The sequence below is a fragment of the Phodopus roborovskii genome, unplaced genomic scaffold, assembly GCF_943737965.1.
Source record: "Phodopus roborovskii unplaced genomic scaffold, PHOROB, whole genome shotgun sequence".
NCBI lineage: Eukaryota > Metazoa > Chordata > Mammalia > Rodentia > Cricetidae > Phodopus > Phodopus roborovskii.
Window position 1 is genome coordinate 6,079,287 of NW_026126639.1, and position 18,721 is coordinate 6,098,007.

Genomic DNA, 18,721 nt, shown 5'->3' on the forward strand with positions numbered 1-18,721 from the left:
TCAGTGGTTTGCATCTTACCCAAACAAATACATTTATTTTTTAATTAAAAGGTATAGTCATTTTCCAGATCACGTTGGACAGATGTGTTATAATCTTGAATTTTTACCTTCTTAATGAGTCAAAATACTGAGTAGAGTTCGGTTTTGTATTTCTTCACAGATGATGCTTAACAGGTTATAACTGTAAAGTGTATTATTATTATTATTATTATTATTATTATTTTATTATTATTATTATTGCTTATTTGTGAGTAGTTTGACATTTTCTGTATCATTTTCGATTGTGAAATGAGAAAATTGGTTGCTGGCCAAACATCAGGGGAGAATTTTTATGTCTCCAATGCTGGGTACCTTCTCCTTACCCAGTTTATTATTGATATGCACTTGGCCAGGAAGCATACATTTAAGAGACTCACTTTTTGCATAGATGTAGAAGCACTCAGGAGGCTAAGGCAGGACAATTGTTGAGTTCCATAGTGAATTCAGAGATAAGTTGGACTACTTACTGAAATCCTATATCAGAACAAATGTACAAATCAGCAAGCCAGCCAACCTAGTAGTCAGCCAACATATCAACTGACCAGTCAACCAATCAACCAGCCTGTCAACCTCCTAATCAACCAAACAACTATCCATCCCAACTGTTATCCAACCAACCAACCCACTAATTGACCAAGCAACCTACCAACTAACCTACCAGTTGACCAACTAGTGAGTCAGCCAACCAACCAGCCATCCAGCCAGCCATCCAGCCAGCCATCCAGCCAACCCACCAACTGATAAACTAAACAACTAAGCAGCCAACTAACCAATCAGACAACCAGCCAGCCAACTAACCCAACAAATGACCAGCTAGCCAACCAACCAGCCAGCCAGCCAACCAGCCAACCAGCCAACCAACTGACCATCAACCAACGAGCCAGTTCACCCTTACCTTATGGTGTCTGCACACTAGAAGATGCCTTCCCCAAAGGCACACAATGCCACTCTTCTCCTGCAGTCTGTCTCTGAAGTTCAACTCCACATGACATCTTTAGCTCTGTGTATAATCGAGAAGCTAAGTTCCACTCATTACCGAGTAAATGAATAGTGCGTGTAAACGCTGGACTAATTAATGGGGAAAGAACGCATGGGCCGATTCCTTTCCTTGTGATGAGAATATTCTGATGCTCCTCCCCTCCCCCTTCATTGTTTGGGTCACGAGAGAAAGCAGCGCAGCTTAGGCACAGGAGTTCCTGCTAGTTAGAATGGAAAAGTGGTTGGTGTGAGGTTACTGCATGAAGTTTTCTCGACTCAGTCGCAGTACCTCAGTTTCCCACAGTAACCAGACCACGTTTTGTGAGACCATTGGTCTTTGGCTTTTCTCTTTTCCTTCCTTAGTTTGAGTCTGCCTTACATTCCCGTTGGTAAGCATTGACTTGGACTGCGGCAAATCAGTGTCAGTTATGCGCCAGCCTAGAGAATCACGTGACCGGTGCACCCATTTCTCCAGAGCCTCTACTAACCGTTGCTGCGTTTGAGCCCTGGAGATGACAGTGCCGTCTAGTAAGGGAGAGCGTATTGCATTTAGGAGACTTTTTCCCAGGGTGTACAGTTACTCCATATTATATAAAGTTCTTTCCCAACTGGAGAAACAACTTTGTTTTCTCTCTTTTGGGTAATTTCCATTGATTAGATGTTTCTGGGTCTCCATCCAAAGACGGGGAAAGTAAAAATTTAAGATACTTTTATTTGATTCTCACCATTCTGTTAGCCCAGAGGTATGAAATAAATTTATAGCTTTTAGTTATTTGATTGAACATAGACTCTCATAAATTCCAGGTTTGACCATGTGATCAGATTTTTTCCTGGACACGAACATTGTTTGCTGTTGCCAGCGAAGTTTGGCTCAACAGCCTGCTGCTAGATATGAGTGACTGGATGGGACTCAGGCCTTGGCCTGTTCTCCCTCACCCCTCCCATCAAGCTCAGCCTCACTGGAAGTTTGAGGAAGGTTGAGCACTTGAGAATGGCTCTTGTGTGCCTCTGAGTTTACAGGGCTGAGCCAGAACTCCACATGCCAGGGTATTCTTGTGGTTTTCCCATCCAGGCCAAAACCGAAAGGCACTGGGAACGCTGAAGAAATCTAGTTCTATTATAGATTATGGCTTTGCCCGTGTAGTTGGTAAGTAGCATCCTGGTAACGGGACAGGAGGGAGACTTCTGGATCCCCTCACCCTCCTCCCCCACCTCTCCCCCTCTTCTCCATTCCCTCCTTTCTCCCTCTCTCGCCTTCCTTCACCGTGTACCAGATCTCCAGGATGAACGCCCAATACAACAAACTCAAAATAAATAAACAAACAAACAAACTCGTCGTTTGTTCCGAGTGCACGGCCCCTGCTTCCCTCCATCCACACCGAGCCTTCACCTTACAAATCGCAATGTTCATGCTTAGGCCCTTTGCCCTTTTGTGATCAGTGATGTTCACGGTCAAGCCTTTGATCTGATCATTGCCCCCCTTACGCTACCAGATAGGATAGATTGCAAGTCTCTGCTGCTTGTTACCTGAAAGTTGTATTAGACTTGTAAGGGCAATGAATTCATAGTTCCTCATGTACGTGGTCGAGGCCTGGCGTGTTATGATGGAAGGGGAGAGCGGTCCAACAGTGTCGCAACATCTCAGCTCATACTTTAGGAGAAGCGACCGCCCAGTGGCACCTGTAAAAATATGTTTCCTGGCAACCCGGATCCATGTCATGTGTTAGCCATGCAATCCTTGAGCTCTCACTAGTGCAGGTCTGCGGATACAGAAAACTCCAGAGTGCGCCCAGGAAGCAGTGGTTGGACTGGACAACGAACGGACATGTTTGTAACCCAGATTTATTTACTCATCTGCCATCGACATTCCATTAAGTGTGATGGGACAGATGGCATGGTGACAGTTTTAACAGTCACCCTAAATTGAATTCCTGGGTGCCGAGGAGGGTGTGTGTGTTTATAGACTTCTCCGTGAAGGTGAACATCCGCAAGAATGCATTTATTGTTCTTTTAAATTTCTTCCCGTTGGACAGATACCGGAAGAAATGGTCAAATTTGTTCCTTGTTGTGTAATAGATACTGGGGACAGACCACAGAGATGTAATGATCCGGGAAACCCTTCCGCTGCCTCCTTCCTAATGAGTTAGTAACCTGCTGTCAAGATCAGGAAGGGCGAGTTGGATTTTAGTTCTTACTTTCCAGTGGTAGATTCCTGTGCGTGCCAGTATGGGGACATGAAATTCTCTATGCGATCATACACTATTAAGGGGTTTGCCTTACTAAAGCTACTGTTGTTTTGGACATGCCAGCATACACAATGAATAATTTGGAAAATCCTCCGATTTGTGAAGAGTTGTCGGGTTGCTTTGTAGTGTCGAGGAGGGATTTCCGTGGAAGAGTAGCCAGTGACCCTTATCTTCTCCCGGTACCAGCACACTTTGGTTTCGTTATTTTGTGAGGTATCCATGTGTCCCTCCTCCATTTAGGAAGTCTGTGGGCAAAGACCAGCTTGGGTTGAAGGCAGGGCTGCCACCCCACACTGTTGAGAGTGAGATTTTTCCGTCCTAGTTAGTGGCGTGTGAGCTGTGAGTGACCGCATCGCTTGCTCCTATGTCCTGGGGAAGCCTGAGTCCTGACTTCCAGGAGTGATAAGTCAGCGTGTCTTATGGGTTTCAGGTACTGCCTTTCATGCAGTCACTTTGTTCTGGTGTGTCTCTGGTTCTGCTCTAATGGGTCTGTTTGAGTCCAGCCTCACAGCTCTCAGTTTTGGCAAAGGTTCCATGTGAGGAACCGTTTCTCCTCTCCCCAGAGACCTGCACTTCCTGAGTTGATCCCACCAAGTTGGGGGAAAAAAAATAGTAATGACTTAAAATCCTTTAAATCTTAACAACTACTGAAAGTGATAGCGACTCCAATTTGTTTCCAAGAGTCTATTTTATGTGTACACAGTGGGGAACTTAAAGCACAAAGCAATCAGGAACTGTTAGAGCAATCCCGTTTTGCAGCGTCATCCATCAGAAGCGTGAAGCCACCACCACTGTAAAGAGAGCATCATCGCCACCGACAGGGAGGCTCTACACTTCTTCCCAGTGGCCACCGCCGATGTCTGGGACACAGAGGCACAGCGCTGATAAACGCAGGTGAACAGATGGAGTGGAGGAGGTCCTTCCTGCCCGGATGTAGGGCTTGCTTGTGCCTGGGGGAGTCCAGACCTGGCCATTCCAGCCTCCTAGCCGATGCCTTTCTTGCCACTGTTTCAGGCTTCCTGAACTTGTAACCAAGTCCTTCATCTGGTCCCCTGAGGACTTAGGAGAAAGGGGAGATCATTCCTTCCTCCCCGCCTTTGTTCTCTCAGCTGAAACCGTAGCTGTGAATCAAGTCACAAGGAGTGAGCCTGTGGCATCGGGGAGGGAGGCCGGCCTGTGTGTGGCGGCTTTTCAAGAGGTTGAAGTATCTGGAAGGCAGACGTGCACGGCCTCTGTGCTGGGCTTAATTTTAGAAACTTCTTAATTTTAATGTGTTGTCCATGGCACAAAAGAAATTTTCACTGGGAGACTTGTGTGGTGTTTGAGGTAACAGCTCTTATGTTACTAGAATCCTGTAATGGCAAGGGCAGCAGGAACCATTCCCTCTGTCCTGAAGGCTTTCTTTGGCCTTCGCAGCCTCCAAAGCACTTTATAACATGGCTAGACTGTATTGAATTTCTGCTAAGATCGGCGCCCATCAGCCAACATTTCTTTTGAATTGTGTATTAATGCGGCACTGGTCCTCAGTCTGCATTAAAGCCTGAATGCCAGCACCTCTCCACACACCCAAAATGGTGACAGACGTTGTTGGCAGCCTTTGCGTGACCTGGCTGGCACTCTTCTGAGAAAGAGAGAGAGAGAGAGTGAGAGAGAGAGAGAGAGAGAGAGAGAGAGAGGAGAGAGATGGAGAAACCTGATGTCTTAATTCACTTGATTTTTTTTTTTCTTTTCTTTTTTCTAAAAAGAAACAGACTCAGATCTGTTGTTACTTCTCCTCAGACCTGTGGTCTTTACTCCTAAGACAGGGGCTCTTCTCCACAGAGGTTGAACATATGAGGCCAGGATGATCTTTTCCTGATGGGTGGTAGAGACTAGAACCAGGAGCCAGGACGAAGGAACTGGAAATCTTTAATCCATACTGGAGCGCTTGTTCCATGCGGTTTATCTGTAAAGACAATTACAGAAGACACAAAAAGTAAAAGACCCAGAGTTAGATATTGGCGTTCAGGCTTCAGGCTGAAGATCAGAAAAGGAAAGCAACAAAGCCACTAGCTCTTACTCTACCTGTCTCCATGAGCCTCACCAGTCCGTTCCTCAGTGTGGCTGGAGAATCCTGAGACATCAGTGTCTTTCTGTCCTGAGCTTAGCTGGAGACCGAATGCCTGCTACTGACCACTGAAGACCCTGCTCCTATCTTTTATGGCCTCTAGTGCTGGAATTAAAGGTTGTTAGCCCAGGTGCAGAGATCACCTTTGTGTAAGCTGTTTCTCTTTCGGACTGGATCAGTTGTGTAGATCTGTGTGGCCTTGAACTCACAGAGATCCATTAACCTTTTAATTCTGATTAAAGGTACCGCCACCTCCCAGCTTCTGCCTGCTGGGATTAAAGCTTTATATCCCCACTGCCTGAGCTCTATAGCTTGAGGCTGACTTTGCTTTCTGAATCATCAGGCAAACTTTAATAAATCATAAATAATAAATCACCACAAATTAGGAATATTAGCATTAGTTATTAGTTAACATTGGTACCTCTCTTTTTTTTTTTTTTTTTGGTCTTAAAAAAAAAATCCATGAACGTTTTGCATAGCAAGACAACCATTGTCTTATATAATATATATATATGACCCAGGAGAAGCCAGAGATGCAAGCGGCTGCTGTGAGAATGTTTTCATGCGTCTACCCTGTGTAAGACTGAGATGGAGGGGTGGCGTTGGGGGAGTTTCCTGGGCCCAGGACTAAGCCTCCCAGTGTTAACTTCCTTGAGAAGGTCTGTCAGGGCTTGCTGTGGCTCCCGTGGCCTCCTGCCTCCACTGCCCAGACTCTACCTTCCTGTATTTGCTTCTGCTCTGGCCTCTGGCTTTCATCATGCAACAGCTGTGTGCTGAGCCTATGGGCAGGCCTCCATGTCCGCACGTGCATGGTGGAGAGTGCTCGTCCTCCGTCTTTCCGCAGTCTGGGGTCTTTAAAATGGAGTGCGCACTGTCTGCCTCCCCTGCAGAGAGGGACTTGTGTGCACGCAACTGGGCTGTTTGCTCAAGCAGCTCTCGTGGGTGCCTTCCTCAACAACTAGTGTTCGGTAGAGGAAGGATCATGTGACTCCTGTCTCCACGATGGAAGGGACTGTTTTATTATTTCTCTCCCTAAAAGCATAACTAACTAGAAATTAGAGCTGGCCATTTGAATTTGGGATAGCTCGGGACCACAGCCCATAGGGAAATGAAAACAGCTCTCTCGATTGGGCGTTTCTGTCACACTCCACATTCCAGAGAAGAATGGGAGCTGTGCCAGGCGTGGGTACACACACTTTGTCCTCCCAGGACTTGGGAGGTAGGTGCGGGAGTATAACCTAACTACGTAGTGAGTTTGAGGGCAGCCTGGGCTTGCTTAACACCCTACCTCGAAACAAGAAGGCATTCCTTATGAAATACTTGCAATCATTCAAGAAAATTGTTTATATCATTCTTTTATTTCTTTTTATGACAAGTGTGGCGCCAGACCTTTAATTGTAGCAACTGAAAGGCAAAGGCGGGTGGATCTCTCTGGGTTCAAAGCTCACCTGGCCTACAGAGTGAGTTCCAGGCCAACCAAGGCCACATAATGAGACCCTGTTTCAAACTAAACAAAGCACCGAAAAGAATTTTTAAGCTAACAAATGCTCAATTTTGCCACAGGAAAGTTGGAGATTTACAGCATCTAGTCCAGCTCAGAGGCTTAATTTGATTTCTCTGTCCATCACTCCTTATGCTTCTAAAGTAGGTTCTCAGCCTGGGCCTGAGGTGTCTTCAGGAGCACTGTGTCCTTTCCCTCTGCTAGGACCAGATGTGAGGCTGGGACATCTCTCACTGCAAGAGAACCCACTCTCTGAGCCTCTGACACTTACCCAGAGGTCTCAAACATATTTTTAGTCTTGTTTTTAATAAAATAAAATAAATAAAATGCACGACTGTTTATTTAGGATTTCGATGCCTGTTGTTTCCAACTGAATGAGTCTATTTTCAAAACAAAGATTAGGAGATTTGGCTCCCTTTTCTTTTGCTGGTGAATATGCCAAAGGTCTGTTTCCCATAAGAAGTGTCTGCCTTCAGTTGCCGTTCCGACCGTGAGTAGTTGATTATACCATAGGTCCAACAGCAGAGCGTGCGCTGAGTAGCCCTTGTACGCACTCAGGATGTTAGAATCTATAAATAGCAAGTAGATATTATGGGAATATGGTAGAATCACACAGTGCTTGGAACAGAAGAGAGAAAAGCCTGCAGCATGTAGACGCGTCCAGGGAGGGGATGGGGTACTTTGGCACCACCTGCTGACCCGGCTTCCTTGGGGAGGTGACATCTCATGTCCCGTCCCGGCACCCACACTGCTGTTCGGTCTCACGAGTCCCGCTGACCCTTGTGAATACCGCTTTATGGCTGGCTCACACGCACCTAACCGCCACCCTTTCATCTTGGGGGCACGAGCATCCTCCCGTGGGGTGGGGGGGCAGGCTTTACTGTCTGGGTCCCACAGAGCCGCCATCTGCTTCCACTTGCCTTGTGGTCTCGAAGATCATGCTTGGCCCATGGCTACTGCAGTGTGTCCAGAGGATGTGGAGTTTTGTCAGCTAGTGAAATATGTCTGGCTTTTTTTTTTTCCCCTCCTCCCCCCTCCCCCACCAGCTTCCATTCGCTCTTCATCCTGTGTGGTCTCTCTCTACTGAGCTGAATTTCTATTTCACAGGACTATTTACTCTCTTTATCATTTTCTATGGCTTGGCTGTGTTTTTTTTTTTTTTTTTTTTTTTTTTTTTTAAGGAGAAGGTGTGGCAGTTGTGAGGTGTGGCTGTTGTGCCAAAAGAGTGTAGCATTGACAGCGATAAAACCTAAGGATAGACGCTTAATGTCCCGTGTCAGCGCACCCCACTTCGTGCATGTGGGTTCTGGAGTGCAGATTGCCCTACTTGAGATGCAGAGCTGTCAAACACTCACATGCCAGTAGTAAGTGCCAGGGATTGTCTTATCCAAATAATCTTTTTTTTTTTTTTTTTGCTTGTTTTTAGGCACTTCTGCAGTCTTCAGTCAAGCAACAGTTAGATGCCATTGAGAAACAGTACGTGTCTGCAATCGAGAAACAAGCTCACAGGTGTGAGGAACTCCTTCACGCTCAGGTACTGACCATGCACCTCCACACATCAATGCTCCCCCGTGAGTGCTCCCCCAGGGTGTGCTCCCTATGAGTGCTCCCCCATGAGTGCTCCCCTGTGCGTTCTCCGTCAGCTGCCAGCCGTTTATGCTCCTTGATGTATCTTGGAGGAAAAGTACTCTTGAGTAAACGTAGCTTGCTAATTGTGTGGTAGACTCAGAACAGGGCGGGCCACAGGCCTGCACTGTGGGGGTGTCCCCCGATCCGAGGTTACTATTATTTCCAGAGTCTCCAAAGCAGAAGCAAAGAGATTGGTGAGTGCTTCAGTGCGTGAACAACTGCTGTGACGGGTTTATAAATGGTGTTCGGACTGTAAAATTGATTATTAGCGGATAGAGATAGACAAGCCATATCTACACTAACAGAGAAACACCCTGTTCGCTTCGGAGTTTTTCATTATTTTGTGTAAGTGCTGGTCTCTGTTTGAGCTTTTCTTTCTTTTGATGTTTTTAAGAGCCAGAATAATAAGCTATTCTACATTAATTAAGCCATCAATTGAAAGGCCTTTATAGGTGTACCATGTGTGTAAAATACTTCTTATAATGTTTTATAACATAAAACTTAGAAAATAAAAATGGAAGCAGCTTTCTAAAAGTCCTATTTAGTGGGATAGGAAGAAAATTAGACTCAAATAGGGATCTATTCTTTTAAAGATTTTTCTTTTCTACCTCTGCCCTACAAATGGCACAAATCTGTCACCACCTCTGCCTCCCATTAAAGGTCTGCACACCTACGCTGCTGACTCCACTTTGTGCTTTGCTGCACGGTCTCTCCGTCAAACCCAGGGCTCTCCGTGATGGCGCATCTCATAAACCAACCACCTTGTTCTGGGAATCCTGTGTCTGTCAGGTGTCTGAAAGCTGGACCACAGGAGGCCCGTTGTGCCCACCCAGCATTTATGGCACTTCTGAGCTAACCCTGCTGACCCATCTCCGCAGGCCTAGACGGTCTTATCTTTTAAGCTGCATTCTTTATGTGTTTACATGGGCTGTGATTACAATTCAGGAAAAGTTCATTCTAGTCTGGATTTGTTCTCCTGGCTGTAGGGTGAGTCCCTAGCAGTTCATTATCAGGAGTTGGGCCCTGGGGCACCCTGCTTAATGCTGCCTGGAGTTCTTTACTTCCTTTTGCTGCGGCACAGCCTCTTCTGTACTTAGGTAGAAGTTGGATTCTGTAGCCTCCTGCTCCTGGGTCTGCTCTGTCTCTAAGCCTCTCTCTCCCGGCTCTCTGCTGGATACACCATGCTTTGTCCTCTGTAGAGCAACCTGTGCATCTTGGTTGGTGGACTTAGCCACACTCTGCCTTGCCTAAGGCCCGGCACATGTCACTGTCCTTGTCTGTCCTTTCTCCCACTACCAGGCACTGGCGTTTCAGCAGGTAAGAACGTGAGAAAAATACCGATAAACGAGACTGAGGGAATATAAATCAAAAGCCAAGGAGAAGGTAGACTTGTATTGTGACAAGTAATTTTTTTTTCTGAAGTAGATTAATTTTATGAAATAGAAGTTAAGGGAGTTTTGTCTCCTGACAGCTGTGACCTCAGTGGATCAGACTGTCATGAAAGCAGATAAAAGGGTATTTTATTAACCCTTTCCCTCAGACAGAGTGCATTTAGTAACTTGTGACAAGTGTTATTGATTTCGTAGGAAAATAAAGTACTGATATTAAAGTAGCTTTAAAATGTAACCTTATTACAGGGGAAATTAATAAAGGCTGAAAAAGAGAAAATATAATGGGCTCAGCGGAGTTTGAGCTGTGACTTAAGCAGTGGTCTTTTCCAAAGGACAGGAAACTACTACAATTAGAGCTCTCCTCCAGCTTCATAGTCCAGAAAGGGACAGGCCAGCAGGATGTGCCCATAAACAACAGGGGATTGATACCTGTGGAGGTACGGAGAGGCGTATGAGATTAATGCAAGGCTGTACATACATAGAGCCATAGGCATACTTAAAGAGCTTTGGGGAAACACTCCAAAAGCTAACATGACGCACGCATCACACCTTCCCTAAACCCTAGGCTCAACCAGTTGGAGGCATGGAGTACTTCCTGCCACAGAAGTGCTTGTATTGCAGTGTAGAGCGCCTGTCTGAGTCCCCTGTCCTCCTGCAGGCCCCAAGGACTTAAAGCTCCTCATCAGCCCCTGCCGACTCCCTCCCCTTGCCTCTTCCCATCTTCCCAGCCTGCTAGTTCTTCCTCAGTGAAGCCTTCTTCCGCAAGGCTTTGCTCTTCTGCTTGTGGTTGAGATGACTGTGTAAGGATGCCTCACCACATCCAAGTCTTCTCTCTGTCGGCGCTGCTCTGCTCCTGTCTGCCGTATCTCGGGTTGGCGGCCGCGGTGGCAGAGCCCACAAAGGTGGAGGGAGCTGTAGTATTCAAGTCTTGCCACCCTCTCACCCGAGCATTGTCAAATACCTAGTGTCTGCCCCGTGGTCCGTTTGTTCATTTGAGGAGAGAAGCGATTTCTGGTGCAGAGTGCTAGGCTCACACGGGAGGGAGGGAGGGCTGGACGTCTGGTTCCCATTTCAGACCTCGCCCGTTCCCTCTCGTGGCTTTGCTCGTGGCATACGGCTACCTGCGTGGGCAAAATGTGATGGGACCGTTGGTATCAGAATTCAGAGTTTTTGAAAATTGTTTAACAGCAAGTATCTCTGTCTCTCTCTTTTTCTTTCCTTTCTTAATTTTCTGAACGATAGTTTTTAAAACAGCAGGTTTGTATAAGCTCTCCTGGTGTTTCTGTCCGTTCTTAGCTGTCAGGACCACTTGAGTCTCGTTCTCACAAAAACAGGCAGATAAAGGGTGCCCCAAGACCATTTATCTGCCAGGAAAAGCATGTTTTATTAACTGCTAATTATTGTCCCAAATGTATGCACAGGGATATGCGAGCAGATTGCGGCTAGCCAGAGGATTGCTTCCCCCACCCCATACATCGCTTTGCTTTATTCTCTGCACACGGTAAATTTAAGAAGTTTAAGAAATCTTTATTTTAAAAGGAAGCCTTCTCCGGTAATGAGACACATGTCCCTGTTTCTCTTGAATGCATTCTTTGGGAGTGATGAGTCACCATCCTCCTAAAAACAAGCACACTGTAAAGAGATGTCAGGTTCATGTTGTAAGGAAATCCAGGGCAAAATATCGTGCTCCGTGCTGGTGTCACGAGAGCCTTCTGCTTCACCTTTCTGGGAATGTCTTCACTGCACTCTATGGAAAGATGGCTTCCTTTTACATGGACGTTGTCACACAGAGCTACAGGACCGTCCAGGGGTCTTTTCTCAGGGAAATGACTTGTGAAAATGGGAGACATGGCCTGTGGGCCTTAGGTGATCTGAAGAATGGCCTCGTGCCTGAAGGTACACATGGAAGACAGCATTCCTCACTTCTGAAAGGAACATTACCCAGGCTGGCACCTGTAATGATTATTATAGATGTTGTTTGGATGGCGCGCACCCTCAAAACATTTTGTGCATTAACTCATTTAAAATTCATATTTATGTTCCTGGAATAAAACAAATACATTAGACAACCAAGAAAATACCTCCATGAGGTCTTTGCAATTCTGACCAAGATAATAACACCATCACTCTCCTTAAGTAAAGAGGTATTTGGAATAAATAGAAGCTTCTAGAATGCCACCAGTTCCCATCTGTGCCCAGGCAGCTTCCTCTGTTTACTCCTGTGTCACCCATGGGCTGGCCTATCTCTAGAGCTCACAGACCTGGGGGGGGGGTCTGTGACTGTAAAGTGTTGGGTAAGGGGGGCAGGGCGGATACACGTTAAAGGACTTGGGCAATAGAATCCATCACAGGATGGTCTTGCATTCATTTGTCCAAATTTACAAGACAAAACCACCAGGATAATTAAACATGGATTCAGAGTCACTGTTAACCGCCACCTGAGAAGGTACAAATCTGAATGAAGCATTATTTGGATGCTTGGACTTCAGCCAGATTTGGCACAATTTATTTATTTTATAGCTGACGTGTTTTGTTAATTCTGGGCCCTGACAATTTCCCCTCATATGCTGTTCATTAGCAATATTACTTCCCTCCCCTGATGGGAGATGTCATTCTGCAAATATATTTCTCTTATTGGTTAATGAATAAAGCACTGTTGGCCAATAGGAAAGCAAGAGAGGAGGGACTAGGAGACGAGGATTCCGGAAGTAGGAGGGAGGAGATTCAAGATGGAAGATGGAGAATGCAGAACTCCAGCCCCTCTCTCCCATAAGATTAGACCACGTGGAAATAGAAATGGGTTAATAATCAAGACAGAGCTAGCCAATAAGAAACAAGAATCTGGCCAACAGATTTATATCTAACACAGCGTCTCTGTGTGTTATTTGTGGCTGGCGAGGGGGTGGGACCAGACGGCGGAAAAACTACCCCTAACAAAATGGCGCTGCAACATGGCTAATACGAACTTCCAGTTAAAATTTAACAAAAGCTTTCCCCTTCCTCTCTTTTCCCGCTTCCCATCTCTCCCCTTCTCTCCTGGTTCATGCACAAGTTCATAGGTGTCTGTGTTTGTCTCATGTTTATTTTAATTCTCCACTCTAGCGCCTCCTTTCCTGCTGGGGAACGGTTTTAAAAAGTTCCCCGTACCTGTCCTTATTTGAATAAATAACTTATAGTGTGGTGTTCTATTATATTTTATTTGACACAAATGGTATGTATAGAACTACTCTGGAAGCCACCGAGGCATGTTTTTAAGGTCCTAACCTGCTCCTGTGTGTGAATGATTGTTTGTCCGCTTTCTATCACCTGTTGCTGAGTAACTTCCATGTTTTCTAACTCGAGTCTGTGTTATGATCCCACTGAGCTTTCTCCATCTTCTCCCCATGTCGTAACAGACATGCATGTAGTACCCTTTGCTTCTCACGAAGCTCATGTGTCTTTATGGTGACATGCAAGCTTGGAAGATGGAACACTGTCTTCCTGCTATTTGCTCCTTCTGTAGGAGACAGCAGGTGCTAGATGAGGACCATGTGTCCATGGGGACCGCTGACACATTGTGACAAGCTTCAGTCCTACATCCTCAATTGCTTTGGTGCCGACATTTAGCATGATCCAGTTTCCGGTTTTCCACTCTTTTCCTGTGATGCCTCATTCCCTACTTGGATCTATTCTGTTCGTTTGTTGACTTTGGGGTTGAAGCTCCCATAGGTTTGCATTTTAGTAGTGCTTTCCTCACTGAAATTTCTCTGCTTTTCCCTTGCCAGTTCTCAAGTGTTCTTTGTGAATAAGACATAATAGTCACTGTTACTGTTACTCCTGCCCAGTCATCCCCAGAAGATGTGTATTACCTCTACAGCTGGTCCTGCTCCTCTCCACCTCCCCAGACTTCTCAGCCTTCTAGGGCTTTGTTTGATGTATCAACAAAAGAATGAATTAATAGGTTAAGTTGATATTATAAAATTATCAGAACCTCATATGTTCTGTCCAAAAATGACATATGTGATTACCTTATACCGTTTATGCAAAACATTTTGCTGCATTAACACAGTTAATACTTGTACTTAAATATTCCTGGTTACAAATTTCAAATTATTATAATATGATTGCAGAATTACTGGCAGTCAGAAGTTTAGCACCATGAGTTGCTTTCAAAATTCAAAACTTGTCTTTAGGTAACACTTCTGAAGACCAGACTTACAAAACAGGGCATCCGTGCCACACAGGTTTGGAGTGAGGTAGGAATGGAAATTTCTGGAACTCTCCCAGACAGAATGCGATGACCGTTGGTACAGAGTCTGCGCTGCCTAAGGCCTGACTGGCATGACTCTGTGTGAGGAGCAGGCGTTACTGAGGCCATCACTCAGTTCTTGCTGTCCATAATTGTGTCACTGTATGTCCTCAGACTTCATCGAGGAAGTAAGAGGAACTATAGAATATATTTCTTATTGTAGTAAAGAAAATATTATGATTGCCCCCCCATAGCTGATCTATGGGTTTGTTTTTGTTTGTTTGTTTTGTTTTGTTTTGTTTGGGTGGAGAAGAGAAAGAGACGGGGTTTTGTTGATGTTTTTGTTCTGTCCAGTCAGGGCCTCACACCAGACTCTGCTCTGGCTCTGGGCATCAGCCCTAGCCCAAGGCAGTGTTTTTAGTTTCTGTATTCTTCCTCTGTGTGAACATACGATCTTTTAGGGAACTAGGGGGTTGAAGACATTCGGGTAGCACTAAGGTATTTGCCTCTGTTAAAGCTATTAAAGACATAAAGACATAGACACGTCCATCCTGCCCACCATAGTCTTAACACAGTCCGCACATTCTGACCATTTAGTGATGAGAGTAGCTCGTGGCTCCTCACGTCTTCTCCCTTCGCGGTCTCGTGCCCGTCAGCTCAGCGCTGAGGACCAGAGCAGAGACTGGTGTCTAATAAGCCTTCACATTGATGATCCAATTGTTGTCCCCCCTGTGGACCCCTGACCCGGTTTTCCACTGAGCCAGCAGCTGAGTGCATTTAGGCACAGCCTAAATGGTCTGGGGTGTTACGTACACTCATGAGTCTTGTAGACCAGCTGGTTAGAGACCATCCCTATAAGGTCCTTGAAGCCTGGTAGGGATTTACTTAATTAAAGTACTTCCACTGTTTCTGTGCAGGGTGTAGATGGGTATTAGCCTGTCCCCTTTCATTGTGATTCACGAGAAGATGGCCGCTTATATTTATCGGGCAGACTTAAACCTAGTTCTCCCTTTTCTTGGGTTATTTTGGCAGTCGCGTTGATGTGCTGAAACTCCTCCACAAACTTGTCTGCATAATATGTGGCTAATTTACTGCCGGAGCTTTCCATGCGGCATGCCCTGTACTTTAAAATATAGGACATTCTGTATCTCCAAGAAGCAAGCATGCCATATAGAATGGGCTATAAAATGAATTATACACAGTAAAAATTACTACACTGGTGATAAAAGCAAACTGCCGTGGGGTGAGAAATAATTAATTCTTCCCGGGATTTAAGGGAAAACCTGACCAACAGTAGATACTTGAGTGGGACCTGTAGGGCAGGTCTGTGAGGCAGAACAGGGAGCTTCTCTTCTTGCAGCTGTGAAGAAAATTTTCTTTCTGTCTTTTTTTAAATTGGGGTCTGCTGTAGTTTTCCTTGCACAGAGTTTACCACCATGGAGGCATTGTTCTATGAATTTGAAAAACTCCATACAGTCTCTCTGTGATCACTTAAATGAAGAGAAAAAAAAAAAAAAATGTCACAGGAAAATGCCCCTTCTGCCCTTTAGTCTGTGCATACATTTATTTTTTTTTTTTTTAAGAGATGATGAAATAACTTTAATTGGGATTGTTTGGCCGATTTTCTAATTTTGAATTATATCATTCTTTGCGGCATTGTTTTTTTAAACCAGGAATTTCTTTTGATTTACCAAAATTTGGATTAGGCCTTTGTGTATCTTAAAAGAACTTGAGGGTAGCAGTGCATGGTGGCATACACAGCTAATCCTGAACTCCGGATGCAGAGTCCCAGGTTAGCCTTATTTACACAGCGAGGCCCTGTCTGAAACCGAAAACGTCAAGGGATTCCAGGGTGATTGTCATATAAGTGTTGCTCTGTTCTCATCCTGTGTCTAACAGGTAGGAAATGCAGTGAACGCGAGTCACGGCATGGAATCCATGCGTCTGCAGATGCCAAAGCAGGAGACCGCAGGGTCCGGGCCATTGAGAGCCACACAGGCCGTTGAAGAGCTCGAGGAGTGAACTAAAAAGCAAAAGCTTTTCATGCCTCTTAAGTATACTTTAGCTATCGGTTTAATGAAAAGTGAGGCACTCTGTAAGCGTGAGTCTGTGGCTTTAAGAAAGATTACATTAGAATTAAAGTTGTGGAGGGAAGCAGTTAATAAAGGGAATGTGAGGACGGCTATAATTAAGTGTGCATCTGGTTTCATCTTACCTTAGAATAGCCTTTATATTGCAATGTAATGTTGTATGAGATAATGGTACCTATCGTGCAGGATTCATACTGCTTTGTTAGCATCGTCTTTGCATGCCCTCCTGTAATTTACTGAAAACAGGTCCAGTCGGGAGCGGAGGAAGCCTGGGTGAGTGTGTGAAGAGCAGGTGAAGTTGTCAGTGATGGTGCATTGCTCCACACGGGGCTCCAGGGCCTCAGGCCTACAGGAGCGGCAAGGACGTCCGGTCTGAGTGCGAATGTTGACAGCCTGTGCAGAGACTGGGACCTGCAGCTCCCTCCTGAATGATGCAACCTGAGACGGAGACCCGCCAGCCCGTCCACACAGCACACCCAAGCCCCTTCCTTCTCCCGGTCGGTCACACTGCCCTGACCAGGTCTCCAGGACCAAGCTGTACAGGATGTGGCAAAGTCCTGAAGGAGTTCACAGGGTAGAACTGAAGTTTTAGTTCTAGCACCCGTGTGTGTGCGCGTGTGTGTGCATTCTACTGAGTCTTGTGTGCAGACATGTTTGTGTGTGTTGTACAAAGAAAACGCAGAACTATGAGATGAAGCTGGTGTGATGACCGAGCCTGACAGGAAGAGCATGTGGGCGTGGCTGCTGCCATACTTGGACTCCCATGTTGGGTACTTAACCTCTCTGTGGACACCCTTACCGCTTAACGCCCTTAGCCTGTGGATTGCTGATTTGACTGCTACGTGATCCCTGCCGATCGGAACATACGAGATTCTGGCTGATTGCTCCCTCTCGGAACCCTCTGTGACCAGAGTGTGCTGCCTATGGTCTGTGTGACCTTGGCTCTGCTCGTACCGTCAGTTGGCTGCAACTGATAAATGTGTCTGTTTCAGGAGAGTGTTTTGGTTAGGTTATTTTAAGCCAGGTGGTGGTGGTGGTGGTGGTGGCACAGGCCTCCAATTCCATCACCTGGGAGACAGAAACAGGCATATAGATCTCAGTGAGTTCGAGGCCAACCTGGTCTACAGAGTGAGTTCCAGGAGAGCCAGAGCTACACAGAGAAACTTTGTCTCAGTCTTTCTCCACTAGAAAGCAACCCCCCCCCCCAATGGTATATTTTTAAATGCAGGTGGAATAGTTTTTCAGTTTTGTTCATAATTGACTTCTAAGTATTTCATTGTGGTCAGAGAGCCGGCGGTGGCGGTGGGGGTGGATGGGTGGGTGGGGGTGGAGGTGGAAGACCTCCGGGCTCACATCCACAAGCTGACAGGGATTCTGCAGGATAGCAATAAGGACCGCAAGCTGCCGGCCCTGCAGGACAGGATGCTCCGCATGGGGAGGGTCATCTCGCTGAGGGTCATTCCACTGAGCCAGGGTCTTGAGGGAGATAACAAATCAAGTATGGTCACCTGTTGCCCACCAGAAGGGTCAGAGGAGGCTGTGCCCGATGACCGGCCTAGGTCACCACCCCTGCCCAGCTGGGAACCAGTGTCCAGGCTGATGGGAGAGTATCCTGCCTTCCACTATGGCTGCCTTTGCTGGCTCAAGCGGGGAGCAGCTGAGGGGCTGCACAGCTCTGGGGGCCAGGGTGGGGGACTGCACAGGCCACCAGCCTGCTTTGTGCCGTCCAGGGCTGCAAGCTGCGCCTCCCCTTCAAGAGCAACCCTCAGCATAGGGAGTCCTGGCCGGGAGTGGGGAGGTCCCAGCTCCCCAACCCCCTGAAGAAGTTACTGCACCCCAAGTTCCCGAAGGCCCCACCGTCCATACAGGGAGGGCGTTCTACACAGCCACAACCCAGCACTTTAACTATTACCCCCAGCAGCCCCAGCCTTACCCAGCCCAGCGGCCAGGGCCCCACTACCCTCCACAAATGAGACTGCAGGCAGCGCTCAGCCCCTGAGTGGTACAGCTGTGTGAGTCCCGCTTGCTGGGAAGGTGCCCAAGATGCTGCTTCCCCAAGAAGCCCTAGGACAGGGAGGCCAGAAAGCAGAGAGCAAGGGGCGGGGGGGAGAGTCCAAATAAGTGATAGAAGAAGCAAATTGACTGAGCTGGATGCCGAGGCAAGGGAGAGGGTGTGGCGTTGGCCAGGAGGAAACCAAAGCAAAGGAAGAAGTGTAGGAAGTCACCTTGGGGCCACCCATTGCAAGGGAGTGGATGTCCCCACAAACACAGCTGTAGGTGGGGGGTGGGCTTGGGTCTGCATAGCCAGTGTTTGACTTTCCCTCTGAGTGGGTTGCAAAGGAGAGAGAGAGCCAAGAGTGAGATGGGTTCTCCTCCCCAGCGCTTGTCTGTCCGTCCGTCCGTCCGTCCGTCCGCCTCTCTGTGGTAGGATCCTAAGTCATCCCCTTCCCCTTCCAGGCCTCCTTCCCACGAGACCTCTTAACGAGGGATAGCAAACAAGAAGCTTGTGGCT

The 18,721-nt window shown here is 46.7% G+C and overlaps 1 protein-coding gene across 2 annotated transcripts in view; it reads left to right on the forward strand.

The window, feature by feature from the left end:
* Ccdc91 (coiled-coil domain containing 91) overlaps positions 1 to 18,721 on the forward strand; it is a 141,948-nt gene that overhangs the window by 79,929 nt on the left and 43,298 nt on the right. For both annotated transcript variants that reach the window (XM_051173355.1, XM_051173356.1), the window contains exon 8: positions 8,298 to 8,405. In XM_051173355.1, coding sequence (XP_051029312.1) covers positions 8,298 to 8,405 — 108 coding nt within the window. The remainder of the gene's footprint in view (positions 1 to 8,297; positions 8,406 to 18,721) is intronic.